The following is a 24,263-nucleotide window of genomic DNA, read 5'->3' as shown; positions in this document are numbered from 1 at the left end:
CCTCATCATGTCAATAATGTACTTGTGTATAGATGTGGACCTGTTTGCACTATACACTTGTACTGACGTTGAACAAAATGTGAGAATAGGTGTAGCAATTGGCCCCTCCCTTACCCTAAGGAGTGAACCGGAAGGGAACCCTGTCCTGTCTGTCAGGCAGTGACCTCTAGCGATCAGCCACTCAGCACATGGTGACCGGAACCTAGAGGGCCTGGCAGCAGGAAGCGAAGAGGTTCTTTGTTCTTAATCTCAGCAGTTGGAGCCAGGCAGGGCAAGCCACAGGTTGGCTGGCCAAGCCATGGCAGCAGCCAGGAACTGTGCAGGGGCCTGAAGTCTCTACCGCTGTTTTGGTGAGTTCGGGGAAGAACCCAGGGCCTGGCTTCAGAGAAGGGTTTAGCCAGGGAACCGTGTGTTAGGTAGCTGGCGTCAGATTTCTTTATTTTAGTGCTTTGCAGATCCTTGCAACTGGCCTATTGTGTTTTATCTGTAACATAAGAATGTTGTACCTGTGCCCTTTTTATCCATCCAGGGCACTGCAAAAGTCTCTGTAACCTTTAAAGGTGCTTTTAAAGGTTCCTTATAACTGGGGATGCTTTTTGAATTATCCTTGCAACTAGGTAACCAAGATTTTAAAGTGTACCACTCCAGCTATCAACTGGAGTGCTCCTTTTGAATTATTCTTGAAAGTACTCAGTGTTCTTTGTTTTTTTAATCTGTAACTGAAGCTAGAGCCTCAGACCGAAGCAGTCTGTAGTCTTTTGAATAAAGTTTTCTCATTTGATGCTTTGTAATTTCACCTGCCTCTGAATTGATTTTTTTTTACTCAGGGAAAAGGGGTTTTACTCTGGTGCAGACATGCCTCAAGGTTAATTGTTCAGCAATCTACCAAGTTTTGTCACCACGTGTAGGCTGCATGTGGGAGGTTTTTGTATTTCTCCATTTGAGTAAATGAGGAGCAGAGTTCCCTGGACATTCTCCCAAATTCAGGGGTGGGGGGGCAAACTCTGTAATAATTTTAGTGTGGTGGCAGCGATTACCAGAAGAACAGCCTTGTTGAGCAAACATGGTGGGAATGAATCAGCATTTTTCTCTCCCCGACGTGGACTTGCTCTGAGACAAAGGCTAGGCTTAAATCCACCATTCACCAGTCCCCATTCATTACAGTAGGGTTATAAACCCATGTTATAACTTGGAAGTTCATAAGATGCTTGCCCTCAGCCTCAGTTCTTTTACTACAGAGAGACTGGAGTATAGCATTGTACCTATTAATTTAACAAAGTACCTGCCCCCCCCCACACACACACTGCTTATAAGTTGCTAACGTATATTCCAATTCATTCTGAATACTGACTTCTGCCAAAGGTAAGTACCTGGTTTGCAAAAGTATAAAATCCAGTTTTCACATAAGACAAGACCTATCTTAGAAGGAAACTGGCTTTTGGACTTCTGCAAGCAGGTACTGGGTTTAATAATTTATTTTCACAATAACTAAATGTCCATTTCAGATGGAAAGGAGTCATAAATGTATTGTGAAAGTATGGTCAGATATCACCAGATGCCATGGAAGTGAGCTCGCTTTGTTTGTGGGCTCAGTATCAGCCTGATGTTCACAATCTAGCATAAGCATATGCATTTTCTTCTGGTTTAAGAGTTTATACCAGTGGCCTATTAAGAAATATCCAGCAATGGAGATTTCACCTCTTCCTTTAAAAATGTGTTCCTTCCAGTGTACAATTCTTGCAGTTATGACACGTTTTCTAATGTTCCACCTAAACCTTCCATATTGTAGCATATGCCCATGGCTCCTTGCCCCAGATGTAAAACAAGAGTTTTAAAGAGGGAATGGGGAATAAAAAATATTCTTATTATAGAGCTTCAACTGTGAGCAGAAACCTTAGACAAGCAGCCATTCAGATCTAATCAGGGAGAGTCTTTATGCCCCTGCTAGCATCAGGGGTCAGCATCATTTGACAGTTACTGAGGGCCCAGGGCCCCCAGAAGCACTCCACCACCTCTGTGTATGTAGCCTTCATGTGGTAGTGGATCGACCCTTTTGGGACCCACCCAAGTAGGAGGGGACACCTAAAAGGTAGTTTGCTCAGATTCTCCTGGAGTTTGGCTTGTATACTCCAAAGAGGACCCTGCATTCTAAACAGACTTCAGATGGGGCGGGGGGGGGGGGACATACAGGAACAGGGAATGGCTTAAAATAATATCACACACAGCAGGCAACTTCAAGAATTAGAAATGGAACTAGAAATATTTGCCACCCTTTGCCTCTTTTGCTGCCCCCTGCTGGCTGCTGATAGTTTCACAAAAAAAATAAGCAAGTCTCAGCAGGCAATCTGTGTACAGTACAAACGTTTCCTTTCTCCCTTCAGAGTACGTCCTTACTGCTGAAAGAGAACACCAGAGACTGTGGGCCCCTTTTGGGATACAGAACACAAATCTCCTAGGAATATATGGCTTTAAAATCTCGATCTGTGTTTCCCACAAGTTCCAGTACTGACTTTCCAAGGCGTTAATCTGTGCTGATACCATCTACTATTACTCAGAAGAAGGGGCCGCTCTCCTTTGCCAAGTTGTTTGTGGTGGGAATAAGCTCATCTCCTCAGATGTGACATGACGCAATTAAGGTTTTCTTGTCCCCCAAGGAACAAGATGGTGATAACGTTAAAACCACTGCATGAGATCAATCATATACTGTGCCCAGAGCGCATCTTAATTATGGCCAAACATTTTACTGGTGATTAGATTACTCCAAGAAAGGTCAGCTCCTGAGCATCTTTACACCAGTGAAGAGTCTGGTCAATAGTGTGAAAGTTCACACTCTTTCCCCAACAAGGCCTGGTTTAATTCAATATATCCCTTATGCACACACTTTGTGTCTTTGTCTCAGAAAACATGTGCAATGTGCTAGAGCATAGATTCCCAACTTTGGGTCCTCAAATGTTATTGGACTACAACTCCCATCATCCCCAGCCACCATGGCCTTTGGATGGGGATGATGGCAGCTATGATTCAACAGCATCTGAGGAGAGCTGGTCTTGTGGTAGCAAGCATGACTTGTCCCCTTAGATAAGCAGGGTCCGCCCTGGTTGCATATGAGACTAGAAGTGTGAGCATTGTAAGATATTCCCCTCAGGGGATGGAGCCGCTCTGGGAAGAGCAGAAGGTTTCAAGTTCCCTCCCTGGCATCTCCAGGGTAGGGCTGAGAGATATTCCTGCCTGCAATCTTGGAGAAGCCGCTGCCAGTCTGTGAAGACAATACAGACCTAGATAGACCAGTGGTCTGACTCAGCATATGGCAGCTTCCTATATTCCTATGACCCACAGTCAGGAACCTGTGCACTGGCACATTGCCCTTGCATCGTGTCATGTATATTATTAGGAACATAGGAAGCTGCCATATACTGAGTCAGACCATTGGTCTATCTAGCTCAGTATGGTCTACACAGACTGGCAGTGGCTTCTCCAAAGTTGCAGGCAGGAATCTCTCTCAGCCCTATCTTGGAGAAGCCAGGGAGGGAACTTGGAACCATCTGCTCTTCCCAGAGCAGCTCCAACCCCTGAGGGGAATCTCTTACAGTGCTCACACATCTAGTCTCCCATTCATATGCAACCAGGGCAGACCCTGCTTAGCTAAGGGGACCAGTCATGCTTGCTACCACAAGACCAGCTCTCCTCTCTAATTCAGACACCCAACAAAAATCGAGTGCAGTCCAGTCTTGGGACGCACTTATATTCAAGGTTGCTTAATGTGGATGAGTCATTTTGCACATTTTTCATCCACCCTGCCATATTCATAATCAAATTACTTAAGGGTTGTAAAGGGGTGGTATTCTTCCACCATATACTTCTGAGTGAAATGGAGGTTGTAATCCACATTTGTTAGGGGATGGATCAAATTGAAATACTTATTCTCGATAATGAATCAGTCCAGAGAGGAAATGTGGAATCTTACATGTGAGGCACTGGATGCTTTGAAGCCCTAGAAGAAAGCAATATTCCAATTGATTCTACTGCATAGGTCTTGTGGTAGTGAGCATGACTTGCCCCCTTTGCTAAGCAGGGTCTGCCTTGGTTTGCATTTGGATGGCAGACTACATGTGAGCACTGTAAGAGCTGCCACTTAGGGGATGGGGCCATCCAGCTCGGTGGAAGAGCATCTGCTTGCTTGCACGCAGAAGGTCCCAGGCTTGCTCCCTGGCAGCATCTCCTGGCAGGAATGGGAGCGACTCCTGCCTGAAGCTTGGAAGAGCTGCTGCCAGTCAGTGTAGACAATGCTGAACTAGATGGACCAATGGTCTGACTTGGTATAAGATGTATGTAGGCCTATTGGCAGACCCCAGTCTTGCTTGGCCTTGTGGTGTGTGTTGAGGATTACAACAGGCTTCCTTCCTAGACACACACTGTCCCCATAGCCTGCAAGCCAGTTCAGTGGAGTAAGTAAGATCATCAGGTAAGATCCTGCTTTGAGTGCCAGCCCTGTCTGGCTTTAGATTGGCTCACATAAGGTACAAGTCCTTTTTTTTTTTTTACTACAATACTCCCTTCCTGGGGAAGCTTGGCAGGGCTGTTCAGCTACAGTCTTCAGAAAACTAGTGAAGACTACTTTATACCAGGGGATAGCAGATTAGAAGAAAAAGAAATAGAAAAAAAATCACCAAATACAAAGATCTACAAATTAAAATGGAAAGGCTGTGGCAGAAGGAGACCAAAGTAATCCCAGTGGTCATTGGCGCCCTGGGTGCAGTTCCAAAAGACCTTGAAGAGCACCTCAACACCATAGGGGCCACAGAAATCACCATCAGTCAATTACAAAAAGCAGCTTTACTGGGAACAGCCTATATTCTGCGACGATATCTATAACCATTGACAATAAAATTCTGGCATCCCAGGTCCTTGGGAAGGACTCGATGTCTGGATAAAACAAACCGGTCAATAACACCTGTCTGACTGAAAGAAATTATTATTTCTTCTATAAACAAGAAATAATAATAAATAAAAATCAGGAGTGCATTGTGTTTTTAACAAGAAGCTTTATGACTGCTTTGGTTTTACTTCTGATAAATGCTGCTCTTTAAAAATGGAATTTTGTTTTGATACATTGTATATTTCACTGATTTGACTGTAAGACGCCCTTAGGCGCTTTCTGAAGTCAGGCAATGGAATGTCAGTTTCATAAATAAGTAGTCCGTAGGTAAGTAAGTAAGTAAATTAGCAGCCTTGTAATTGTTGAAATGACTCCAGGGCCGTGTCCACCAGAAGGTAAGGCAAGGTAAGGTAAGGTGCTGCCTTACCTTCGAGGAGGCCCAGCCGTGTGGGATAAGTGAGAGACTATCAGCTAGACTTGCTGCTACAGGCACCCAAATGGTCTTGGACCAGCCCTATTAACCCAGAATAAAAGCCTCTGATCTTGCCAGGTTCTGTAGGTTTGTTTTTTTAATCCACCCCGGAAGATGGAAATAAAGGCTGGAATTATCTCAAGGGCAGTTATTGTGAGATAACTGACTGTGAGTGAGCAGCAGGCCCTCAGAGAGTGCTAACCTCTACAGGTTTCAGTGGGCAGTTGCCAGACATGCTACTCACCCAGCACTGGGACCCACTGGACACCTTAGCTGCCCACTGACGTCCTTTGCTGCTTTGGGCTGCAGGATACTTTCATGTACTCAAGTGAAAGCTTGCATTGGATCAGTAAAGAACATAACCCTATCGACAGGGCTGTGAGTACTCTATGCTAGATATGTGTGCATGTGCACCAACATAACCCCAGTTCTTCACCAAAGTATTGAAACCAAGCAAACACGCATGCATGTTTCTTTGGCACTGTTTTCCCACTACTCAGCTCAGCCCTCTTCTGAGCTTCCATCAAGCATTGATCACACAGATTCAGAGCTTCTTGCGAGCCTAACAAATAGATGTATTTAACGAACACTGAGGTTCTGGGGGTGTTCCGTTCTGGCTCGAATGCCTGTGCTTGCCTTATGCAACCACAGAATACATACACACTTGCTACCTCCCGGTACTCATTGTTGCTTAGCTCATCCTTGCCTCCCAATAGCATCCAGCCCCTTTGGCCCCACGAATGTTCCTGAAACCTGAGTGCACCAAAACAGTGACTGGGAAGGGGAAAGCCTACATTCTTGGTATCTAAGATAGATCTCTTCTTTGGGATCATGTTAGCCTTCCTGTGCTACAACTGAGTGCAACAGTCATGGCCTAGACAGGCCTTTTGTGCTGTGTTTTTGTGTCCAGGGTTGTTTTCTTCACTACTTCACAGCTGGGTTATTTTTAAAAATTAATTTTAAACAAAAGCCAAGAGGAAGCCGGGCCATGCTGAACCTCTGCCCTTCTCTGCATCATCCCCTTAAGCTCCCAGCCCCAGCTCTGCCAACACACACAAGATGATCACAGTCCTCCCTCCAGATGAGACTCCAGCCCTCTTTTGCCATCCAAGATCCCAAACTGCTTTAATCCCAGGCAAATTCCAGATCTGTGTCTTTTTGTACCCTTGCTGTAGCTGCACACTTCACTTTCCTCTGTACTGAACTGGCAGATGTGCTAGCAGCCCCCGCCCCCCCAGAACCCGCTACTTCACAGCCAGTGATGTAAATGGTGTGTGTGTGTGTGTGTGTGTGTGTGTGTGTGTGTGTGTGTGTGTGTGTTGGGATTCCAAGTGTAAATGTGTGTTGTGTGCTGGATATTAAACCTGGGAAGGGGGAACTGCAGGGGTGGAAACCAGGCATTAAGGAGCTATGCAGCAAAACTCTCACCGGATCACTTACTGGGAGAAAAAGGAGCTCCGAGGAGTTAACCGTTGTGCCTAGTTTTGACCTGTGTGGTTTTCACATGCAACAACCTCTCCCTTTCCCAGCCAGAAATCCTCCTGACACAGGCATCCATATGCCAAGAAGAAATCCCTTTGTGATCTTTCAGATGTGCATTAAATTACCTTAGGGATCATGCCTAAGTTAAAAACAACAACAACAACAACAACAGGCCAAGCCTTCTGTAAGTGTGTGTGTGTGTGTGTGTGTGTGTGTGTGTGTGTGTGTGTGTGTGTGTGTGCTGGGGGGGCGCTTCTCACGGGAGGGCTGCCACATGGAGACTTCTTGAAGCTTCCCTTTCAGTGCTGGCTGCTCCATGGGGTAAACTCTTTGGTGCATTCCCGCACACCAGGCAGATCAGTCCTCTCCCACATTGTTCCTCTCCATACAGTCACATAGACCATGGCCAGGTATGCTTGGTAGCAGTATTCTGCATCAGCCCTGCAATCTGTACTAGGGATGTATGAACAGGTTCGAATCCAAACCTGTTCAAAGCTGAACCAGTTTGGTTCGACAGCTCGATGTTGAGCTGAAACCACCCCCAGTTCGGCTCGACATCAGACTGAAGCCACACACACCCCAGCCGTGGGGGGGGGGGTGGTTTCCGCACAATTTTTTAAATTAGGTGTGGGGGGTTACTTATCCCCTCCAGGGGGCTTCTCTGAGGTCACAGAAGTATGTGTGTCTGCGGATGTTCACCCTCCCACCGTCGGCCTCTGTTTTGCTAACAAGCACCCGGTTTGGGTGATCTTCGGCCCTTTCCAGGCCTTTCCCCCATTGTGACAGCCATTTTGGAGGCTGCTGCACATGCACAGTGGGCCCCTGTGTGGCCTGAGTCATGACCCAACCAAGCAGGGCCCATTGCGCATACACGGCAGCCTCCAAAATGGCCACCATGATGGGGGAAAGGGTTAGGGTGTATGTCCTCTCTCCTGCTGTTGCTCCCCTGCAACTGGTATTGAGAGGCATCGTGGCTCTGAGGCTGGAGGTAGCCCACAGACAGCAGACTGGTAGCCTTTGATAGACCTGCCCTCCATGAATTTGCCTAAGCCTTTTTTAAAGCCATCCGAGCTAGTGGCCATCACCACATCCCATGGCAAAGAATTCCATAGATTAATTATGTGTTGTGTGAAAAAGTACTTCCTCTTGTCGGTCCTAAATTTCCCGGCCTTCAGTTTCATGGGATGACCCCTGTTTCTAGTGTTGTGAGAGAGGGAGAAAAATTTCTCTCTGTCCACCCTCTCCACTCCATGCATAATTTAATACACCAAAATCATATCTCCCTTTAGTCACCTCTTCTAAGGTAAAAAGCCACAGATGCGGTAGTCTAGCCTCATAAGGAAGGTGCACCAGGCCCCTGATCATCTTGGTTGCCCTCTCCTGCACATTTTCCAGTTCTACAATATCCTTTGTAAGATACGGTGACCAAAGCTGTACACAGTACTCCAGATGTGACCACACCATAAATTTTTATAAGGGCATTATAATATTAGCATTTTTATTTTCAACCCCCTTCCTAATGATTCCTAGCATGGAATTAGCCTTTTTCACAGCTGCCAACGAGCTGTCCACCACGACCCTAAGATCTCTCTCCTGGTCAGTCACCGACAGGTCAGATTCCATCAGCATATATGTGAAGTTGGGTGTTTTTTACCCCAACGTTGTGCAGTTAGTCCTGTCACATGGGGATGTGGCATGTATCCCCATGTGATGCAATCACTTGCTGTCTGGAGTAGCTGCCATGTGGATGCAGACTGTTGAGAGTGGCCTCTTTGTAATGGAAGGAGAAGGAGAAGAAATGGCGTGAGAAACAAATTGTGTAGTGAGGAGCAAATGCACACAACTCCTACCCACTCACCTGGTGCAGCACCACCACCCCACATCTGCGCATAGGGATGGAATATCCAAATGCCACCCAATCACATGATTGGTTTACTATGGTATTCAAACATTCCATCCCCACGTGTACCTCACCAAGGGTGGGAATTGCACACCAAGTGGGCACAGAGGAGCTGCATGTACTAGCCCTTCTCCATGCAATAGGCTACATCAGGGGAGATGCACATATCATCTGACCCAGCCCGTAGCCTTCAGGATCAATCTAGACACGTACTGAGCGAGATCAGGAGACACTTTGGGCGATTGGTTGCACTGCACTAAGAAGGCCCACTGTCCCTAATAGTCTGCCTGGACCTCCAAGGCAGGCAATGACCCTGAAGCCCTCTGGAGGAGTTGGGGAGAGAAGGGAATTGATGATGGACTGAAGAAATGTGTGTCTTGCCTTTCCACTCTAAAAACCCTCCAGGTGAATTCAAGGCCTGCCCACCTCTTCTGCAGAATCTCTGCCCTACTAGCTGCCTGCTGGCTTCATGGCTCTGTCTCTGAAGCTGGCGGAGACAACCAGCAGGCACTGGAGAGACCAATCTCCTCACGAGATGAAGAGGGGGAAAGAGGCAGGGAAAGGGTTAGGCGAAGCTTGGTTTTGGAGGTCAGGCAAGTGTGACAACGGTGAGATGAATCACCTTAGCTAATGAATTATGTCCCGGATTGCATGGAAGGAAGTCAGGCTGGAAAGCACTTAAAAAGGGATCAGGACAGGTTGGGTGAAATTCTTAATAGATTTAAATAGGTCATGTTTCGACAGATACCTGGGCTTTTCCGAGGCTGGGTCCCAGCTACGGCTCCTTCGTGCAATGAACCCCCCTTCCTTTCCCCTCCCTCCCTCCCTCCCTTTCTCTCTCGCCTGCCTCCCCCGCACCCTTTGATGAAGGCCCCACGACAAGGGGCGCAGAGGGGGAGCGCGCTATCCGAATCACCTCGCCTTTTCCTAACACCCTGTCTTTTTTAATTAAAGTTGACTTACTGAAGGGAAGGGCGAGCGAGGGTGCCCCCGCCCGCCTCTCCAGAGATCCGCAGGCTTTTCGACAAGGGGTCGGTCGATTCGTCCCCCCCCCCCGCCTCCCCTTGCCTTCTCCAGGAATGTAGCCCGAGGACAGCTCAGCGCTCGCCGGGCGTCGGCTCCCCATCCCAGCAGGAGTGACTCGCGTTTACCTTACGATCCCCGAGGGCTTGGGGACCGGCCGGGGAAGGGAATCAGAGAGACAGCGAGAAGAACAGGGGCGCTCCGAACTTGGAGGTCTCTTCGGCGGGTTTCTGGGGCTCTCTGTTCTGCAGGGCTGCTGCACTGGGGAGCGGGGGGGGGGTGGTTATAAAAGTGGAAAAGGGGAGGGGTCTGTTCCACGGAGATCAATGTGCCTAGTAGTCAGGGGTCTCAAGCGACAGGGAGGAGATCTTTCAGGGACCTCTCTCCGAGGTTATATCTCCGGGAAACTCTCGGAGAGTTTCTAGTCCCTGGGGATTTCGGTGGGTGGGTGGAATGGCTCTTCCCTGAGATCCTAAGGGGTATCTTTCCTCACACGGTCTGTAAAGTTAGGATGCTAATCTATGAGGCCCTGCTGCATTTGCGTGGAGGGGGGCGGGGTGATGGCGGTGGGAGAGGTCCTACTCGTGAGAGTGGTGTTTGCCGGGAGGTGGGATTCTCGGCTACAGAGTGGCCACCCTTTGAGTCTAGATTGGGGGGATACAGTGAAGGCTGCAGTGCCGGCCTCTTCGTTTGAAAATTCTTTCTGAGCAAAGTCCGCGGAGGCACGCCCGCGCCCTCCCCACTTGTGAAACGCCCTCTCCTTTCGGGACATCCTCGCTTCTGAGAAGCCCCTGGAAAACCTGCCCCGTCTAGAAAACGCGGGCCTGGCTGGCTGCTGCTCTCTCCAGCTGCTGCCCTCTCCTGCTCTCTCCCCAAGCGCTTGGTGAGCAGCAGGCAGCAGCAGCCCACCGCCGCTGCCCGCAGTCCCTTCCTCCTCCTCGGAGAGCCCCTTCCCGGGACTCCCCGTCGGGCCACTGCCGCCACCACTACTCACCACCACAGCCCGATGATGTTGGCCGGGCAGAGCAAGATGAAGAAGAGCCCCAGCTGGGTTCGGGACGGGGCCAGCATCCTGAGGGCAGGCAGCAACGAGGAGCTGGAAGATCGCCGCCAAGTCCGGCGCGAGCCCTTCTCCAGCGCTGCGCACCGTGCGCCCTCCAAGGCGCAGGAGAGCGCGCAGAGCAAGCGGAGTGCGGAGCCGCTCCGCTGGGCTGGGCAAGCGGCTGCTCCTGAGCCCCGTCCCGGGCGGGCGGAGCAGGAGAGGCAGGGAGGGAGGGAGGGAAGGACGGACAAGGCTGCCTCCCCGTGACAGGCAAAGCGGAGCGCGGGGAGGGGACGGGCGGCGAAAGAGGGAGGGAGGGAGGGAGGGCGAGGGGGAGGGGGCTGAGTGAGTGCCAAGCGGCGCATTCCGAGCGCACCGATTGCCATCTCCCTCCGGCAGCCCGGACAGAGGGACCGGGTCTGCGAGGCAGAGGAGGGGGCGGGCGGGAGGGCTGGGAAGCGGGGAGAGCACTCAAAAGCAGCCAGCCCTGGAAAAGCCGGACCCCCACCCCGGCCGCATCCAGCCTGGCATAAGCTGCCCACCAGACCTCGCCAGGATCCCCGGTTACAGGCAGGGCTCGGAATCGGAAGCCGCCTCTCCTGCGTGCGTCCCTCTGGCAAGGCAAGAGGGGAGGTGGTGGGTAGGGGCTCTTCTAGATTCGCCGGCCGGCTAAGACGGGCCATTGTGGTGCTCCTCAGCTGCTTTCTCTCCTCAGATCCCCAAAGACCGCCACCAGCACCGCCACCGAGCCAAGTGCAGGGAGTTCGACGACGCTCCGCATTTCACGATATTCGGCTCCCGAGCGTCGCCTGCATTTTCGAAGACATCCATTCCTCACTCTGGAGGAAGGCGGGCTCGGTGTTGATTCTTCCTAGTACCGGTCATGCGACGTGAGCTCTAGATTCAACCAACTCCTGGATCTGTTTTCCTTCCCAGGACTATGGGACATTTTGAACCAGTACACAATATGCCTCTGGACATGTGCAGAATGCCTTCGCGGTCACCCCATGATGATGATGATGATGATAATGATGATGATGATTACACACAGAGGGGGGGTTAGAGGAAAGGGCCCCACAGTCAGAAGGCTCTTGGCTGAGCCCTGACACACCTTGAGAAGGAGCGAAGTGTTTAGAGGCTGCGAGGTGACCACACATATCCTGTGGACAACTTTGATTTCCCAGTTCTGTCCAAACTATACTGTACTTTTTTCTTCTGCTCGTTGATTCCCTTGCCCCAAGGAAGTGTGCTAGGTGCTGTACAGAACATAAGAAAGTTTGCTGCCTACAGAGCAGAGGCATAGCTAGGGGAGAGGGGGCCATGTTCACCCCTCTCCCTGGAGGCCCCTCCGAGTGAGGGAGATAAGAAGAAAATAGGGAGGGGTGGAGCTGGGGAGGGGGGCCTCGGCTATATTCAGCCATCTTGGCATAGCCTCATTCCTCACTCACATCCAATTGAGCTGATTTCCGTACCCCTAACCAGGTACTTTATCGGGCAGCAGTGATATAGGAAAATGCTGAAAGGCATCATCTCATACTGCGCCGGGAGATGGCAATGGTAAACCCCTCCTGTATTCTACCAAAGAAAACCACAGGGCTCTGTGGGCGCCAGGAGTCGAAATCGACTTGACGGCACACTTTACCCTTTAACCGGGTGGCAATAGGAACATTGGAAGCTGCCATATACTGAGTTAGATGCCCTTCTCAGAGCAGCTCCAACCCCTGAGGGGAATATTTTAGAGTGCTCACACATCAAGTCTCCCATTCAAATGCGACCAGGGCAGACCCTGCTTAGCTAAGGGGACAAGTCATGCTTGCTATCTTCTTGTGGTAGCAAGATAGCTCTTCTCCCTAATGTCCCGAGCTCCAGTATCCTCCGCCCAGCAAATTCATGCTGAGTCGCAGTGCCCGCCCAGCTGGCTTCGTTCCCCATGTGCCAGGCCATATCAAAGCCTGACGCTCCTTGACAGTGCTTAGACTGCACAGGTCAGGTGTGCCTGCCTGGCAGAGGAAGGCAGGGAACGACCAAGTCAGACCACCTCTGGCCCATCGAGCTCCGTCTCTCCCATCTCTCCCTGGAGATGCGGCTGCTAGGGATTGAACCGGGGACCTGCTGCTGCAGGCCCAGCAGATGCTCTGCCACCGTGCTGCTGCTGCGGCTCTACCCCGCTCTCTCAGAGCCTCTGTGTGCCTTTGGTCGCCAGAAAGTGCCTGGGAGCACCTCGTGTGGCATAGCAGTCGTGAGCATTAGCTATGGGCCCGAGGATCTTTCTACCCCTCCCTTTCAGTCTCTCCACAGCCTTTAGCTTCCTTAGTAGTCCCAAGCAAGTCTCCTCGTCAGAACATAAGTCTATAAGGAAAGCCCTGCTGGATCAGCAGGACAAGGAATTGCCTTGCCTCCTTGCTGCAGTGAGCAATCCAATGTCTCTGGGAAGAAAGCGCAAAGCAGGGGTTGAAGGCAATGGTCCTCCCTTGCTGTTGTGGCTCCTCCCAGGAACTAGTATAGATGTATATACTGCCTCTGAAGATGGAGCTTCCACAGAGCCATGTCATGGTCAGTGGGCAGTCCAGTGACAGGTCCCTGCTTCATGAATTTGTCAGATCTCCTTTTAGAATCACTGATATTAGTGGCCATCACCACATCTAGCAGCAGCAAATGCTACAAACTGATAGCGTGTTGTGCGCAGAGGACTTTCTTCTGTCTGTCCTGACTCTCCTGCCTGTCCATATAAGAACATAAGAACAGCCCTGCTGGATCAGGCCCAAGGCCCACCTAGTCCAGCATCCTGTTTCACACAGTGGCCCACCAGATGCTGCTGGAAGCCTACAGGCAGGAGTTGAGTTCATGCCCTCTCTCTTGCTCTTGCTCTTACTCTCTCTTGCTATTACATTGGATGAGTTTGAGTGCTGGTCTGAGCCTCAGTCTTTTCTCTGCAATAGAGTGGTGAGTGATAATATTTGCCTTGGACTTTATCCAAAAGGATTGATTGATTGATTGAGTGCCATCAAGTGTCAACTCTTAGCAAGCACATAGATAGATTCTCTCCAGGATGATCTGTCTTCAACTTGGCCTTTAAAGTCTCTCAGTGGTGCATTCATTCATTGCTGTCGTAATCGAGTCCATCTACCTTGCTGCTGGTCATCCTCTTTTTCTCAGTATTACCTCTACCATTATTATTTTTTAAAATGTATATACAATTTTCTACCAACAAAAAAGGTATCATAGGCAAAGGAATAAGAAGATTTCACTGTCCCAAAGGGGCTCATTACCTTAACCCACAAACACACACACACAAACAGCTGGATGATGGGAGGGGTGGGAGGAGGCGATGCTGGACTTACAAGGGACAGTTGCACTCCCACTGGGGAATATAAGAGAGCCACCATTCTAAAAGATGCCTCTGCCTGCCCAGTTAACAGGAATAGCAATATCTGTGAAGTACTCTGAGCACCTAGAAAGAGAAATACTTAGTATTATCATTAAAGCATATCAAAGGGCCTTCCAGAGGATAAAAGAGTATCCTGTGGAACTCCTTATCCTTATACGAAAGTATTGCCTACAGGGGAGTGTTGTTGTTTAAAGGAACAAACAAGTTTCTGGGTCATGGGTCCAAATCAGGCATCTCAGAATAAGGGAACTTTACTGAAATTCTGTGTTATTTGGATCATCCAAATAACACAGAATTTCAGTAAAGTTCCTTGGATGTAAAGTACTAAATTTACAGCAGCTTGATATGCAGCTGTACATATGCGCTAAGATTTTATAGAATAAATTAAAGCAACTGGAAATTCTCCCCTGATTATCCAGGAGCTCTGCAAGTAAGGTAGGTCATCACAGCTCTCATTTCACAGAGACAGGAAGGGGAATGGAGTCAACGGCACTCAGGCTGCAATATTAGGTACACTTAGCTGGAAGTAAGTCCCACGGAACTCAGTGGGTCTTACTCCTAAGTAGACACGTATAAATCGGTGCCTTCATTTGTTCAGACTGGGCTTGATTGCATGAGCTGGCACCACAATGGACTCACAGGTTCAAGTCTAGAGTCTAGCATTTAATCCCCATTTGCAGGGTGTAGAAATTTGTCAATCACCCGATCTCCATTTGTCTTCTTTGAAGCTTTTCCGCCTTGGCATACACTAAAGGCAAACTAAAACTATATATGAGTCATATGAAATCCCTTCTTGATGACAAATATTTGGTACTCAGCAATATTTTTTTTTCTTTTTAGGAGGATAGCAACACCTGGCATAAATAAAGGTTTGTATTTTTAAATATAGATATTTCAAAATCCTTCTCTCCGCCACCACCACCCGCCCATAATCTCCACTCCAGAAGCGTCCCTAGAACTCTACTTCCAAAAATAAAAAAATAAAAAAATCGGAGCTGAGTTGGAAGGAGCAAAATACACTCCTGCATTTCTGAAAATCCTGCCTGCCTTCTTCGCTTCTCCTTACTTGCCTTCCCCTCTCGCTGTTCTTTTTCACCATCAGTTGTTCCAGTTACAGCGAGGCTGGTTCCCCCTCTGAATCTGACAAACTGGCAAGGGTGTCTCCAGAGGGGGGCAAGCCCCCCTCGAAGTGGTCGCCCCCAACTGCCCTCCTTTTCTGTTTCAGAAATCTAACGTGTGGGACACAACTCGCCCGCCCAAGAATGCACTTTGCCCCTTCCGTGCCCCCTCTCAGATATATATATATATATATTTGGCGCCACCACTGCAAACTGCTCCTCGCCCAAAGCAAGTGAAATCCATGTTCAGCACTGTTCTGTGCTGTGGACTGAGAGGCGCGGCCGGGTCCTGCCTCCCCAGAATATTTGTAAAGCAGGGACAGGAGAAGATCTTTGCGGCTACTCACCGCGGTCCCCCAAAAGCAGGCGCACAGCGTCCTCCCCGTGGCGGGGGGGGGGTGTAGAGAGAGGGAAAGCTTCAGGAGGAAGTCCTCACTTAATTTGAGGGGATGGGAGTGGGAAGGAAAGACACGTGGGGGGGGGAGAAAAATAAGTTCAGGGGGAGCCTCTTGGATGCTTAGGGTGGGGCCGCCTGCTGCACCCCTGCCGACCCTCCTTCCCCCACCCCCACCCCCCATGGACGCAGAGCCCTCATCGGCCCGACGAGACTGAGGACCGGGGGCTCTCCCCCGCCCTCCTTTGCGCCACGCCCCCTTCCCGTTTTAGCCAAGGGGCCAGCGGGGCAGGTGAAACCCCTTTATCTGATTTCCTAACCGCCCAAAAATCCCTTTGATGCCCCTGGTCCCGGGGAGTTCAAAGCGGGAAGAAAACGAAACTCTGTTTGACGCAACAGCAGGTGCGTCCGACGGCAAAGCTCCATTCATCATCACTGCTGCGGCGGGGAGGCGCGCGGGGCCGGCAGGCGGGCGGGCGTGGGGGGGGAGGCGCCCTTTCCTTTGCAGCGCCGGACTCGCACGCACTCACACATCCCCGCTCCCAGCCTGCTTAGGCGGCTTGCAGCGAACCACCGCCCGCCATCCGAAATACCATTCATTTTTATTCGCTTTTTTTATTGCCATCGTTTGATCGGCCGCATTGGATTGGCTGGCTTCACTCGCGGTCGCTGCATCAGTCGCTGCACATGTGGCGGCAGCTAGCAGGAGCGCTGCAGCAGCTCCTTTTTCGTCCTTGTTGTCGTACAGAGCCTGGGAACTGACTGAGGGGTGTGTGTGTGGATGCTGGTGACTGGCCCAAGGCCGGCCAGCCCAGCAGGGCTTGCTGCTGTGAGCCGGGGCTCAGCACAGACAGCAGGACTCAGCCCTGGATACCAACCATCGGGATACGAGAAGGCCTCCAGTCCTCCTGGCCAGGAAGGCGAAGTGATAGCCAGGACCAGGCGAGGCCAGGGCCTGGCCCTCCAAAGCTGAGGTTAGGGTGCCGGGCTTGCAAAAGGGAGAGGGATGGCTGCCTCAGGCGGTCCTCTTCTGAAAGATAACCCACGCAAGTCAGACTGTGCTCGAATTCCCAAACTCTCTTCCAGCTTTTAAGTTGTTACAAAAAGCAAAACATTTCTCTTTTCAGCCTACCTCCTTTTCAGTGACAAGCAGGACTTAATTTGAGACAAAACTCCCATACAGAACCTCCTGGGATCCCAACCCCAGCATGACTGAGATGCTAGCCCAGGGGGTCCCAACCTTGGATGTTGTGGACTACAATTCCCACCATCCCCAGGCATAATCGCCACTGATGGGAGTTGTAGTCCAACAACATCAGAGAACTTCCTGGGCTAGAAGATGGTGGGTAGCAAGAAATGCAAGTGTGTGGACAATGTATGGGCAGAATTCTCCCCACGCACTGAAGAAATGGCATAGCCAGTGAGCAGCAGGCCTGTCTACAGATCTTCCAGGCTGGCTCGAGCACCGTGCATGTTGGTAGCAATTAGCAATTAACCACTATCCTGCAGGTATTTGAACTGTGCTGTCAGGAGAGTCTTTTGGTGTTTCGGCATCCCTCTTGGAGAAAAATCTTGGTTTACCCACTGAACTGAATCCAAATTCCCATACATCTGGAGGAAATCTAGAACAGTTGCCTGCAAAGAAGGGGCAACCTAAGAAGAGCTAAATTAGGCCCAAGGTCCATCTGGTCTAGCACTGAGGAATGGCCATTCTGCTTGGGAAGCAAAGCAAACAAGGAGGGCATGAAGCAGACACTCACCCTTTTCTGCGGCTGGCTCTCAGTACCAGCAACCGGCATCCAAAAACCAACTACCTCTGAACAAGGGATGTCATGAAAAATGTACCAGTCCTTGACAAACGCGCGGGATTAAAAGTCAATATGAGTATATTATAGTATCTGTCATATGCTGGCCTTGGGCCGAAATAAACAAATATATACATAGTATCTGTCTGTCTCGATTGCTGTCAATAGACATAGGAACAGATTATCTGCCTCTATGGCTGCTTTTAAAAATTATATCACTGTCTTTTAACTGATTGATGTGCTGATTCCACTGACTTGATGGGTTTGATGTTTTCTTTGAGCTAGGGGCCTATTGGTGGTAATAGATGATGATGATGATGATTGATTGATTGATTGATGGAAGAGGAGGAGGAAGAGTCAACATGAGCAGGACTCAGACTTGGCATCCATTTTCAGTGCCAGAATTTTACACCAGAGCAGGAGTGGTCAACCTGAGGTTAGCCAGCGGTTGCTGGACTACAATACACATAATCTCCAGCCACAATTTATTTTCCGTCCTGCTCCAGAGCCCATGAAGGGGGAAAAGATGGCTATGCTCATGAACAGGATCAGAATAGATCTCCCTCTTGAGTCCTTCCGAGTCAAGAAAGAGTCCCCACACGCTGGGGCTTTGGGGGGGGGGGTTAAGCTTCTGAACCCAGACAGATTTTTAAAAACACTTTTAATTTTGTTGTTTTCACAATAAAGAAGAGCAAAGTTGTCAAACAGTCATCATGATCAATTATGTCGAGACAGATTTGACCCCTTCACCCACACGTATTTGTATAGAAATTAAGCATGGCCAATGAGTAACGAGGGGGTCGCGCCGCGATACTCTCGTTTTTCCCGTAAGGAAGCGAGCCGACGGTGCGCCCAAAGCCATCTAGGGAGCCCTCTAAATCCAGGTCTTCATGGTAAACCACTGGCCTGGCCACGGAGGAAAACTTTCTAGCCTCCACCAAGTCGGTCGTGTAGTTGCTCCCAAGGACGAAGGTCGACCCCCGCCTCCGCCCCCGAGCCCAGGCGTGTTGAGCCTCTCCGAGCTCCGCTTGCTGGAGCACAGCGACCCCTAGCAGCCAGCAGGCGAGAGCAGTGGGGTCGGCGACACTGCCCTCGGGGGCGCAGCAGTGCCCTTTGTCGTCGCCCACCGCTCTGCCTTCTGTGTGGGCCGTGCGAAGCCACGTCGTCCCGCCGCCCTCCCAGCCTCCGGCCCTGAGACGTCCTCCTCGACAGCTCCAGCTTCGCGGCTCTGCGGCCTCCCCAGCCCCCGCCTGAGGAGCCTTGGCTTGCAGAGCCTCTGCTGTTGACAGAGGATCGCCCTCCTTCCCCGCCGCTCCGCCGACCAAGGGAGGGACGGAAATGGACGATCCCGCTGCGGGGAACGCTCGTCTGTCTCCAACTCAAACAGCCGCCCGCTTAGCAGCCACATACTTTCCCAGCGCTTCGCGTTGCCTTTATTACCCGGGCCGTCGACGATTGAATGCCGGTGGGCCCAGCTCCTGCAGTGAGGTCATCGAGGCATGTTTGTGACATCTCAACCGTCTCCATAGCAGCACGCTGTGATGTCATAAGCACGGGGTTGCGACCTCACGGCAGGGGGAGGCGGATGATCTGATTGCAATAACAAAGCTTCGGCGGAGAAGGTAACAACTTTGGATCTTCCACTGCCTCATGGAGACCTCTTATTGGCCTAATGAGGCAGGGGGCAGAATTTGCCAGAAGCCACCTACTCATCACCAGCCTGAACCGTGTGCATCCAGCAGTAGCAAGGATCTAGATGTGAGCTGGTTCTAGGTCCGATGTAGGCTACTACTCTCTTAACTATCAGATTTTTGTTGCAACTGAGCATGCCCCAATGCAGTGGAGCCATGGGTAGGAATGGTGGTGAGGCTCAGGCACAGGCTTCCAGGCATGCTTGCACACAGAACTGGCGCACCATTGTGCACTCCTTGAACACTGCAAAGCTCATCCACACACACATAGTTAGGGATTAATTAAAAGTCAGTTGGCTGTGAGTGGCTGTGTTCATACTTTGGCCAAGACGGCTCTTCTCACACCAGCAGCCAGATTCACCAGAGTGGCGGAATACATGCCTCTAATGTTATTTTTATTGGCACTGCCTCTAGGGTTACCAACAGTCCTTTATTAGCAGAGATGTCCTTTATTTCAGCCCCAAGTTGTCTGTCCCTGATGGGATGCCATTTGGCCCTTATTTTCTGCTAATGGGAAGAGCCTATGGCTCCGATCAAACCAGTTTTTCCCCACTAATAATGAAATAAAGGTCATGATCATGAACTCCGACTCCTTTCCATTCTCCCTCCCCAACCAGAGTACTCTGTGGTTCTGGTGGCCTGGAGGCGTAGGGTTGGCAACAGTCCCATATTGGGAACATCACTAAGCCAGAGGAGAAGCAATCTAAGTTGTAAGATATAGTTTAAGTCGAGAGTGGTAAAAACTGTACTGTGTATACTGAAATACCCTTCTCAGCTACTTCTGGTAGTTCCAGAGCTGGCCTCAGAGGTGTCCCTTATGCTTTATAATGTTACAGGGCACATGGTATTTTTGCGAGCCCTCATGTAATAGTGGTTAAAATCTAGAGTTAGGTTGGAGAGGCCCAGGTTCAAATCCCCACTCAGCCATGAAATTCACTGGATGACCTTGGGCCAGTCATTGGCCTGGTTCACACAATTGTTCGAATCTAGATTTAATGTGGGTTACCAACATTCGTGTGGTTATGTGAACAATCTTTTGTGCCAAGGTGGTTTATGCCCTGAGATGAATCTGAGATTCTCAGCTGGATGTGGGTTCACACAATTATGCTAAAGCTGGTGGTAACTCACAAACCTAGATTCAAACAATTGTGTGACTATATTTCTGCTGAACAGGATTGATGGGAAGATGAAAGTGGGAGGGCAGGGGAGGGAGAATGCCACTGTGAGCAACTTGGGAAGAATGATAGATGACTGCAGTTTGAAAATAAAATGCATGGGAATGAGGTTCCAGGGACAATTTCATTCACTGCCCCACTACAACTCACCTTGAGCAGCAAAGAGCTGACAATTAAACAACTTCTCCTTCATGACTGGCTCCTGCCAGCCACCACAAAACCTTCCACTTCCAGCCTCTCAACAAGGATAATAGTGCAACAGAGCAACCTCTTCACTCTACAGCAAACTGTCAAATGATCGCCCTGAAGAAAAGCAGGAGGAGGAAGTGGCCTGAGGCAGAAGATTTGGGGAACTATTAAAGGGCGGAAAACCACCAGCTATTATTTAATATATCTCTGTTTTCAATTCAACCATCAGAATAGATTTGGTGCTCAAATCTTGGCATGAACAAAAGCGTAGCTTGCGCTGATTTATTACTGCCTCAGATTCCTACACTTATCTTTGCTCTCCTAATAATGGTCCTCATCACATATTTGCTTTCTCCAGCTAGTTTCTGAAGCATAATTCCTGTGGCTAATAGCAATTTCTGCCTGTATGATTGTGCTCTAGAGGCCTAAGATCAGTACTAGCCTGCAGAGTGTAACAATACCACTATTAATACTACTACTATCTTTAGGGTGTCACTTCCCATACATTATCTTACCATCATCCTCACAACAAACCTGTAAGGTAGATCAGTATTATGTTTCCCATATTGTGGGAGGTGGGACTGAAGCCAAGACCGAAGTGCTATTCAGATATTATGTTGAACACACTCATGCAATGAGTGTACAGTACATGGGTACAGTTATTCACATCTTATGTTGCATGCTGGTACAGCAGTACACTTCCTATCTCTACCATGCATTTCTCAGGTTCATGTTTGAACATGAATGCAGGTGCAGCCGTTCTCGTAAAAACGTGAATGTGCAGACATCTAAACACTAGGACAACATAATGTCTGGATAGGGTTAGGGAGTAGCTTGTTTAAAGCTATCTAGTGAGAGACAAGATCTGAATCAGTCACCACGCTAAAAGTTGTGCCATTGAGTTGGTGTCGCCTTCTGGAGCCCAGAGAGCCCTGCAGTTGTCTTTGGTAGAATCCAGGAGGGGCTTACCATTGTCATCTCCCACACAATGTGAGACGATGCCTTTCAGCATCTTCCTATATCGCTGCTGCCCAATATAGGTGTTTGCCTTAGTCTGAGACACATACCAGCGGGGATTCAAAGCGGCAACCTCTGGCTTGCTAGTCAAGTCATTTCCCCGCTGTGCTATGTGCTAAGGCCACTGTTTTTGCCGCGCGTATGAGCTGAATGATGTGAGGGGAGTGGGGTATGTATGGCACAACAGTGGTATGATGAACAGTGGTATGATAAACAGCAACCAGAGTGCTTCTGTGGCTCTGAAGACTGGCACTGTGGGGTTTATTGGACTTTTAAAGGAAATGCTTAACCCATGTCCACATTATGTGTTGGGGTCTGTATGCACATTCAGGCCTTATTTGCCCATTATGTTCAGCACTTGTATGACCTGTACAATGATTCACACCTTATGCTGGATGCAGGTGCAGCAATATACGTCCTAGCTGTACCACACATTTGAGGAACCTGTATCTAGGTTCATTTCTAAAACGAACACAAGTGCAGGCATTTACACAACATGTATGTGTAGATGACATGTGTAGATGACATGCATTCAATTGTCTGCACAGAATGCAGATGCAGTATAAATCTGAACTGGGCGACCGTTATTCACACATTGAATGTTCAATGTATATACAGTAGTACACTTCTTATGTGTCCCCGGAGGAAGCAGCTGGGGGAAGTGTGCTGCCAGCATAGCGTAGTGGTTAGAGTGTTGGACTAGGACCGGGAAGACCCGAGTTCGAATCCTTATTCAACCATGAAACTCACTGGGTGACTCTGGGCCAGTCATGTATCTTCTCAGCCTAACCTACCTCACAGGGTTGTTGTGAGGATAAAAATAAGCATGTACACCACTCTGAGCTCCTCAGAGGAAGAGTGGGATATAAATGTAAATTGTTATTGTTATTATGCCACTTTGCACACTAGCCCAAGGCAGCGCAAAGCATGCCTCTCATGGCACCAGTGAGCTGACCACTCTCTGTCACTGCTGTATTGCTAAGCCAGCCCCAGCACACACACCCCACCACCTCCCCCAGGGCTGTCCTTAGGGCAGGGCCAGCAGGGTTCACTGCCCCAGGCCCCGTGCCTTTTAACCCCCATAAAAAATAATTGAAAGGGGGTCCCCGCACTGGCTGATTTGCCCCAGACCCCACACCCTGCCAGTGCTCTCTACGGACACCCCTGACCTCCCCTCCAGGAAGGGGAGAACTGTCCGACAGAGAAGCTCGCCAGCATAGCAGGAGGCACGCTCCACACCCTCTCATGCTGGCATGCAAACTTCAAGTGCGGGCCGTGCTTCCCAGAAGCTGAGGCCAGCAGCGAGTGCAAAGAAGAGCAGAGTCTGGGGGGGTCAGTGAGGTGGGGAGACAGGCTGGCAGGGAGGGACACTGGTGAGGGAGGTGGGCCGAGGGAAAAAGTGAAGGAGGGGGCAGCCGCACAGATGGGGCAGGGCGGGGTGACAGAGGCAGCAAACAGGCAAGGCTTAGGTGGGTGATGCCTGCAGTGGGGCTGGGGTGCCTGCACTCACGGCCCTGTGATGGTGCACAGTGGCAGATTACTGGAGAGGCAGAAGAGGCATCTGCCTCAGGCAGCAAAATTTGAGGGGTGGCAAATTTTGCCACTCCTCAGACTTTTCCACCCCTCTTGCGGGACGGCGGTAACAGCTGCAGCAAGGATGAGGGCGAGGAGAAAGCTCCCCCCCCCATGGTGTGTGTGTTGTTGTTTTTTAAGCCACTGCGTGGTGGCGACAGTAGCTGCAGGGAGCGGGGTGAGGAGCAGAGACTTCCCCTTAACAAATCCTTTACCTTTTACCCAGGGAGGGAGGGTGGGACGGGGCGCGGCGCTCCTTCCAGCTGCCCTCGCTCCTCCCAATGGACTGTACAGGCCTCTCGCCTCTCTGCTGGGCAGCCTGTTTCCCGCCTTCCTCCCCGTGGAGGAAGCAGAGAGGCGGGACTCAGGTCAGGAGCCCCCCCCCCCCCCGTGCAGTCAGTTGGGAGGAGGGAGGGAAGCTGGAAGGAGCTCACCCCCTCCCATCCCAGTGAAAGGGGAACTCTCCCTCATTGCCCCCCCCCCCCGCAGCTATTGCCACTGCCACACAGCAGTGTTTTTTTAAAAACAACAACATGGGGGGCGGACTTTCTCCTTGCCGCCACCCCTACCCTCGCTGCAGCTGCCGCAACTGCGCCCCAAACAAAGGGGGAGAGTTCCCCCTCGACCCCCCCTTCCTGCAGCCTACTGCCGCCACACAGCAGCATTTTTGGCAAAGATCTTGTTTTGCCTCTGGGAGGCAAAAGGCTAACCTGCCCCTGCTGGTGCACTTGCTGCCAGAGGCCGGCGCCTTGTGTGGCCTCCCGGCAGAAGCGGCCCTGTCTGTTCCCTGCATCGGATGGTGCCTACCCAGGTTCCTTCCTAAAACCAGTCCTTACATATCTGCCTCATTCATTCAAGAACAGGCACATGTGTGTGCAGACCCCTTTATGATGCGTGTACACTGCAATGCCTGGGCAGGGTTTTCGATACACAGCCTTTTATGTCCTCATCCATATTGCATCCTATGAGGTCCCGCCTATTACAGCTTTTGAGAACGGCTGAGATTCCCGGGCTCACCAGAGGCGACATTTCCCAGTTTTGTCTGGTTACAGCAACACCAAGCTGGTCTGACTAGGCACGAGGGCATGCCTGCTTGCCGATGGGCATCGAGGGGAAGAA

At 50.4% G+C, this 24,263-nt stretch overlaps 1 protein-coding gene across 4 annotated transcripts in view; it reads right to left on the bottom strand.

Annotated features, from left to right (window-relative positions):
* Positions 1 to 11,006, bottom strand: part of WNT6 (Wnt family member 6) — an 81,556-nt gene extending 70,550 nt beyond the window's left edge. For 2 of the 4 annotated variants that reach the window (XM_053284919.1, XM_053284922.1), the window contains exon 1: positions 10,748 to 10,964. In XM_053284919.1, coding sequence (XP_053140894.1) covers positions 10,748 to 10,824 — 77 coding nt within the window. In that variant the 5' untranslated portion in view covers positions 10,825 to 10,964. Of the gene's footprint in view, positions 1 to 9,693; positions 9,717 to 10,747 lie in introns of those variants that run through there. The other 2 variants (XM_053284928.1, XM_053284924.1) reach the window with 2 other exon arrangements.
* Positions 11,007 to 24,263: the final 13,257 nt, after the last annotated feature.

The sequence above is a fragment of the Hemicordylus capensis genome, chromosome 1 (genome assembly GCF_027244095.1).
Source record: "Hemicordylus capensis ecotype Gifberg chromosome 1, rHemCap1.1.pri, whole genome shotgun sequence".
Taxonomy (NCBI): Eukaryota; Metazoa; Chordata; class Lepidosauria; order Squamata; family Cordylidae; genus Hemicordylus; species Hemicordylus capensis.
The sequence above is the reverse complement of the archived record's forward strand: the minus strand, read 5'-3'. Positions and strand labels throughout refer to the sequence as shown.